Raw genomic sequence first — 6,895 nt, forward strand, 5'->3', positions numbered from 1 at the left:
GCAGGCGGCTCTGCAGGCGGCTCTGCAGGCGGCTCTGCAGGCGGCTCTGCAGGCGGCTCTGCAGGCGGCTCTGCAGGCGGTGGGGCGGCAGCGAGTGGGGAGGCTGGCGGCGGCAGGGGCCCGGTGGCAGCGGCGGGCGGGGGCCTGGGGGAGGTGCGGGCGCTGCTGGCGGAGGCAGGGTTTGAGGGAGTGGTGGTGGAGCAGGACCCTCGGCTGGTGAGGACGACCCTTCACAATGTGTATGCAAACTTGCGTGGTATTGACGCAGTGAAGGCCGAAACTTAGGCACGGAGGGATCATGCTGTGACAATCATCTGCGCACGGACGGAGGCATTGCGGAATGGGTGCCTGGTTCAAGGAGGGGTGCGCCCTCTTACTGCCAAGGAGGCGTGCACCCTCTTACCAATTCCCGACTTGGCCGCACCCGCTTACTCCTCTGGCCTATACGGTTAGGGGCGTTACCCCTTTGGGGAGCCAGGGTTTTTCCCCTCGCTGCTGGACAAGCGTGATGTAACGTACTGTATGTGCCTGGTTCGCCGAGCGAGTTGGGTTGCGCGGCGACAGTTTGTGCGCTTGCTGCACGGGTACACCTTGACATGACCAGTGCCGCTGAGTAGGCTGGCAATACGGATTGATACCTTGTGAGGGTGGACGCGGCCAGCTTGCTCCAGGGCAGAAAGCCAGGAGCGCATGGCAAGTGCGGGCGTGAGTCTTGAGGCACGGGTGGGGTGCGACATATAGTGTCGGCTGTGTTCTCTGGTCTAGAGTGGTACGCATATTGCATTCAGGAGAGGCCGGCCGCGTCTGCATTAGAAACAGCGCTGGTACCACACAAGGGCCGGGGGGAGGATGGGCAGAGCACTTGGATTTTTGCAGGATGCGGCATGGAGGGATTCAGGTGCGCGGATTATCCAGACTCTGGTGCATTGGCTCAATTTGCTGAGATGATATGGACAGCCGTTGTGTTGCAATGCTGCAAATAGTAGTTTGATGGTGGTGGGCTGCTTCGGGTGGTCGTGCGGCGCGCACTGAGTGAGCCTAGAAAACTACGAAGCTGCAAACGTTTTGCCCGAAGGCGTAATGCGTACATTTTACGGATTTGATTGCCGCATTCACATCGTGCGTTCATTTCTTAGTTGCCAATTGCCTTGTAAAGCAAGTGCTCTCCCGCGCGATCTGGGATCTTGCGTGTGCTCAGAGGGTTTACAGCGCCCGCCCGCGTGACCAAGAATAATAAAAAGCCAGCCGTGCAATGGCCAGCAGTAGCGCAGGCGATCTTGCCAACAAGGGGGGAGGCCCACCTAGCCCAAGGCAAGGATCACATCGCATTCGCACAGGCGGCGCTGCTGCTGCCAATAGGCCGTTTCGCCTCACCTCTGCTATCTCTCACTGAATTGTGTGCAGGCGCTACAGCGGCATTTTCTGGCACAAGGACAATCAGCGATGGCGCACGCAAATCACTGATCCTGCCAGCAAGAAATCTTGCTATGGCAGTTACACCACCTCACAGGAGGAGGCGGCGCGGCAGTACGCCTGGTGGGTGCCGCAGCTTCCCTGGCATCAGAGCATGTGCACAGCGGAATGACACCCGACCTAGGACCAACCACTGTGAATCCCGCCCGCCACAGGATGGTCCACAAGCTCAAGGGCGCCGAGGCCTCGGCGCAGTGCCAGGTGCCGCCGACGCCATCCGAGGTGGCGCGCCTGGACGCGATTTCCCTGGAGCAGCTGCTTGCGGAGTTCAGGGCCTCAGCGGAGGTTTTCTCGCGCGGCCGCAGCAGCGCGTACCGCGGCGTCAGCTGGCACAAAACATCTAAGAAGTGGTTTGTACAAATCTGCAACCCTTCTGCTGATGGCAAGAGAGAGCGGACCTTCCACGACACTGAGGAGGCGGCGGCCCTCTGCTACGACGCCAAAGCTCGCCAGTACCATGGCTCGTGAGCTCAAGTTTGTCTTAGATGACTATGTATGACGCCTGGGTTGGCTGTATAGCTCATTTTCCCCTCTCGAGCCTACTGCATGCATGCTCGAGAGGGGGATGCTTGACGAACTCAAACCCTGTTGCAAGCTGCTGTGAAGGTGGTGCAATTTTAAACTTGCAGTAGTACTCCCCTGCCCCCCCTTGCAGAAAAGCCAAGCTTAATTTCCCGCTGCCAGGGGACCCAGGGTACGTGGCATCGTCCCCGGCGGCGCCCGCACCAGCAGTGCCCGCATCAGGCGGTCCTGCCGTGCTGCCCGCGCAGGGCTCGGGCGCGGCCGCCGAGGTGACAGCGGGGACAGAAGCAACCAGCGGCGGTGGCGGCGGCGTTGGTGTGGCGGCGGCAGCTGGTCTCAATGGCAGTGGCTTGACGTGGGGCAAGCTTGGTGCGTTCAAGCCAGCAGGATTGCAAATGCGCAGACGTGGCGTTTCCCTCGCGCCTCACGCCTGCGTGACCTGGGAAGTGGGGTGATGCAGCATGGTGCAGCCTTATACTGGCGTTGCGTCAGCGCGATGCCGGCATCCCCATATTTGGATGCGTGCCAGCAACAACCTGTGGCGTTCCTGTTGTCGTGACATGCGGTTTTGGGGCAGTGCTGTGGCCCGATTTGTTTATCAAGCTTCCGTTATTGAGCGAGCAAACCTCCCCCGCCCTCTCGAGATTGCCCTTCATGTCTTACGGCAGCACTTTGCATGCGCCACACACCCCGACTCCCCCCCTGTCCGGCACCCCAGTGAGCTTCAACCCCCAGAAGGTGCTGGATCCTGCTGAGTACGAGCGGCTGTCAAAGATTGCCACGACAGTGGAGGTGCCGCCCGAGGTGATGGTTCGAACACGGCTGAACAAGTTATGAGGGCTCCTGCTCAGGATGTGCGGCGTTTGCAGGCAATCAGTGACACAAGTGCGGCGTCCACCGTTTTGATGTTACGCAACCTTCAACAATGCAGCAGCAGCAACCCATTGATGGCTCTTGTCACAACAAGAGACATCAGTCTTCTTCCCAATCGATATACATTGCCCCAACTTCAATTGGGACCGCCATCGTCTCCATCCAAAGGCCCCTGTCCTCCCTGCCGTCGATTTTACCCACCTTACTTGTTTTGAGAGGTTCCGCCACGCCGCCAGCCCTGCTGGCAGTACAATCTGCCAACCAGCTTGACCGCAAGCAACCCCCGTCCCTACTGCCCTTCCTCCCCTCCTCCATGCACACGCTCGTGCATCAATACAAGCCTCTGCTGACACTCCCGGCCCTACCTCCATTTGCATCCCCCTGAAACCTCCATAGAGCACCTCCACCTTTCACCCCCATCCCATTTGTGACCCAAAACAGGTGACCACCCTCCCAGAGCGAAACCTGGAGGGACTCCTGGCTGACCTGGACCAGGACAACCCTGACAGTGTGAGAGGGGCAGCTTTGGGGGGGCGCCAGGCAGGCCGCATGGGCAATGGGGTTTGGTGTGGTGCGTCAGTGTCTGTTCGCTGAATACCGAGCTGCTGGCCCGTGATCACAGGCATCTGCGCGACGCCTGACAGCCACGCCTCACTCCTGATTTGGCTGCGCTAAAAATCTTGGTACCAGCGAGGTTGTTTGCAGACAAGCAGACACGTCACCCCACCCATGGTGCCCGCCTGCCAATCAAAACAGGCCCCGCTCATCAAGCGCTACAGCAGTGCTCTTGAGTGGTGCCGGGCCCGCAGGGCCGCCTGGGAGGAGCACACCAAAAGCGGCCATTGGTGCGTTGAGGGTCTGGAGCCGTGGTTTGTCATCATTGTGGCAAGGCTCTCTGCCTTTGAATAGGTGCCTTTTTGCTGGGGCCCCATTATCGCATTACACAGCCCCTGAAAACAATTCTGCAAGGTCGAACATGCCGTACGACAGGGCCGCCCAGCATTGTGAACAGCCATCTGTACCCTGCATATGAGGCGGTTGCAAAGGCTGCAAGTTCAACTTCTGCCTACCCACCCCCAACACGCATAGGTATGTGTACCCGGCCCTGGGCCCAGACCCAGAGCCACTGCAGGCGGCCGGCGGCGGCCAGGATCGTGGGGCGGGCGCGGCGGCAGATGCAGGGGCAGCGGGCGCGCAGGCCCCGAAGTTTCCGCCGCCACCGCAAGGGCCCGCCCCAACGGACGTCCCCGCCAGCTGCGGCGACGGCAGTGACGGCGGCCTGGCGGGTGCCAGTGGCGATGGTGCGACAGCTGCTCTCGCGGCTTTGGACGGAGGCGAGGCGGGGAGCGGGCAGGCAGACAGCGCGCTAGAGAGGGATACCGCGCAGGAGCAGCCGGCGCTGGCTGGCCAGACTGGTGTCGATCAGGACTTGGCGGCAGGCGCAGTGGCTGCAGCGGGCGCAGACAGCGCGGGCGATGCGGTGGTCGGAGCTGTGGGTGTGCCGGAGGGAGCGGCAGCTGGGGAGGGGGACGCAGCTGTGGGGGTGCTGGGCGCGGCTGCAGAAGGTGGCGGCCGGCCGCCTGTCGACCCTGGGCTGATGAGCAGCTCTTCTGATGAGCTGGCCTCCTGTTGGAGCAGTGGAGACGATGACGAGGGGTGAGGGCCGAGAAGGGCCACATGCTTTGTTTGTGGGGGGACAGGTTACAGATGGATGTGGGGAGCTCAGGCAGCGCTGTCAGCTCAGACCCTACTCCAGGTTGCACTGCTTGAGCCCACATTTGGCTTATCTTCCATTCGTAGCCCCATATTTGTGACATAATGCAATCACCCCCCTTTTGCCCCACTGCTCCTGTCCCCTTACTCCAGGTCTGGGGCGCAATACTCAGCCCCGGACTTCGCCGCCGAATGGGCAGCGGCGTTCCCCTTCACATCCGCCGGCCGCCAGTGGAGCAGCCTCGTGGTGTATGCGCCAGACAGGGAGGATGCACGGCGCCAGGTGGGGGCGGCGCAGCGCACTTGATGCTTGGGGGACTCTGAAAATGCGCAGACGAGAGAGAAGAACGCAATGTGCTGCCTCGAATTTTGGGGGGGGGGGGTGCAGCCAGGCGGGTGCCTGAATTTCCTGCTTTTGTGGTGCGTGACCTGGCCCCGGTGACCCCTCAAAGGAGTGGCAGTGACGAAAGCCCTCACCGTGTCCCGCGGCCTCTCACCAGGTGGTGTCCCTGTTTGAGCAGTACGAGCGGCGCTGCCTGCGCCTGCACCCAGACCGCCCCGCCTTCCACAGATACCCCCAGGTGGTTGGGCACCAGTCATACCAGGGGGGTGGGACCAGGTACACGGGAACGGGGGGGAGCGCTTTGCTTGTGGCCAGTGGCCTAGAGGTGCAGCCACATCTTGCTGTGTGTCATATTGAAAGCCCTGGAGGTTCATGCCAGAATATACAGTGTTGCCACCCTTCAATCCTGCCCCCTCACCACGTCCCACTGCACCCCCAGGCGGGCCAGCCCGTGTACCCCCCGCGCGAGGAGGGCGGCGTCACCCGCGGCCGCAAGTGGGACGTGTACCGCGACTGCTGGCACATCGTGAGCAGGGGCCGACCCGTATCAATGGTCTTCAGGGAAATGTGCAAAATTTTCAGCCTTGTCGGGCCGGAGCTGTTGCCCGAGCGCCCCTGCAATGACCCGGACCCACAACTTCTCCCTGACCCTTGTTGACAGTTGCTAAATTCACTATTAGTTCCCAGACAACATGACCCCTTATACCATCCCGCTTCCCAATCAACCCAACCCCCAGGCTGACAAGCACCCTCACTCTGAGGTCTTCTGGCTAGATGAGTCATGCACACACCAGTGGATCCCAGGGGTGGGTGACGGCAGGGTACTGGGGTGTGACAATGTTAGTTGATGCAGTTGACACTGCAGCGTGCGTGCAGGCCTGTAATCTGGGCGGGAGGGTGGGATCTGCAAGTGGCTGTGGGGCTGGCACGCAAAGCATGGGCCCTGTGCAGATGAAGGGGTCTAGCAGGACTGTGTTTTCTCCTTAGGGTGCGGCGCCAACAGCAGCAGCACCCAGCCGCAAATAAGATCGCTGCTCACACTGTCCGTGTTGCGCCTTGCCGGCCGACGCCGCAGCGGCGGGTGATGGTGACGCGCGTCGACCCCAGGCGCCGCGAGGAGATGGCACGGCACGCGGGCCAGAGGGCGGCGCTGAACAGAGATGCAGCAGGTGCGTTCGGCCGCGGGCTGGCTGCTGTTGTGGCCTGCTCAGGATGCCAAGATCTTGTTCAAGCCGTGTCATTCGGGCTGCTATAGTTACGTACTATGTCAGCAAGAGGGTGGTGCACGGCTGCAGACGTCGCCCCCTGTCTGTCAACGCAAGATGCGCCACCCTCGCACGCGCCCTTCTAGGCACATCTGAACAATCGCGGGCGCATGAGTTTCATAATTCATGACTTTTGGCTTGGTCCGCAGCTGCGCCTTGCCATTATGCCTCTGATCCCTGTCACGTCCCCCCCCCACCCATCACCTCTTGCAGGCCCCCTGCCGCGCCTTTCAGATGACTCAGATAATAGCAGCGACGAGGAGGGTAATGAGAGCGGCTCAGGCCACGGCACTGATGAGGAGAGGGTGGGGGAATGGCGGCGCCAGGTGGGGGTTGTGTGAGGGAAGGCACGCTTGTGTGCAGCTATCAGCTAGTGCCTCCTCTGCCGGGGTCTTGGAGGGGCCTTGCTTGAGGAGGAAGTGGTCCCTTGCAGCTTGGGGGCAGGGCGGTTTGCACACAGCAAAAACATGATACAGTCTTCAATAAGAACAGCATGACTCACTAAATCATGGCAAATCATAGTCAGTTCTGAAAAGCTTAGTGGGCTGCGAGTTCAGCAAGGTGCATGCTGCGGAAATGACAGACGCTTCTCACCCCTCATCAACATCCGCAAGGGCACACATCTGCTGAGACACCCCGCCCGCTACCCCCTCTGTTGTCCTCCTCCTCGTTCCCCCCCCCCCAGGTCAAGCGGGCGGCGCGAGAG

General features: G+C 61.2%; 1 protein-coding gene across 1 annotated transcript in view; it reads left to right on the forward strand.

Annotated features, from left to right (window-relative positions):
* The window catches only part of MNEG_1869 (hypothetical protein), a gene marked incomplete at both ends in the record, with an annotated part of 10,670 nt that overhangs the window by 2,292 nt on the left and 1,483 nt on the right, over positions 1-6,895 (forward strand). The window contains 13 exons of the mRNA XM_014049654.1: positions 1,511-1,536; positions 1,629-1,937; positions 2,129-2,364; positions 2,714-2,799; positions 3,310-3,378; positions 3,625-3,713; positions 3,958-4,524; positions 4,735-4,864; positions 5,082-5,162; positions 5,364-5,450; positions 5,662-5,730; positions 6,000-6,093; positions 6,403-6,494. Of these exons, the coding sequence (XP_013905108.1) occupies positions 1,511-1,536; positions 1,629-1,937; positions 2,129-2,364; positions 2,714-2,799; positions 3,310-3,378; positions 3,625-3,713; positions 3,958-4,524; positions 4,735-4,864; positions 5,082-5,162; positions 5,364-5,450; positions 5,662-5,730; positions 6,000-6,093; positions 6,403-6,494 (1,935 nt within the window). The remainder of the gene's footprint in view (positions 1-1,510; positions 1,537-1,628; positions 1,938-2,128; positions 2,365-2,713; positions 2,800-3,309; positions 3,379-3,624; positions 3,714-3,957; positions 4,525-4,734; positions 4,865-5,081; positions 5,163-5,363; positions 5,451-5,661; positions 5,731-5,999; positions 6,094-6,402; positions 6,495-6,895) is intronic.

This window comes from Monoraphidium neglectum (genome assembly GCF_000611645.1).
Source record: "Monoraphidium neglectum strain SAG 48.87 unplaced genomic scaffold scaffold00197, whole genome shotgun sequence".
NCBI lineage: Eukaryota > Viridiplantae > Chlorophyta > Chlorophyceae > Sphaeropleales > Selenastraceae > Monoraphidium > Monoraphidium neglectum.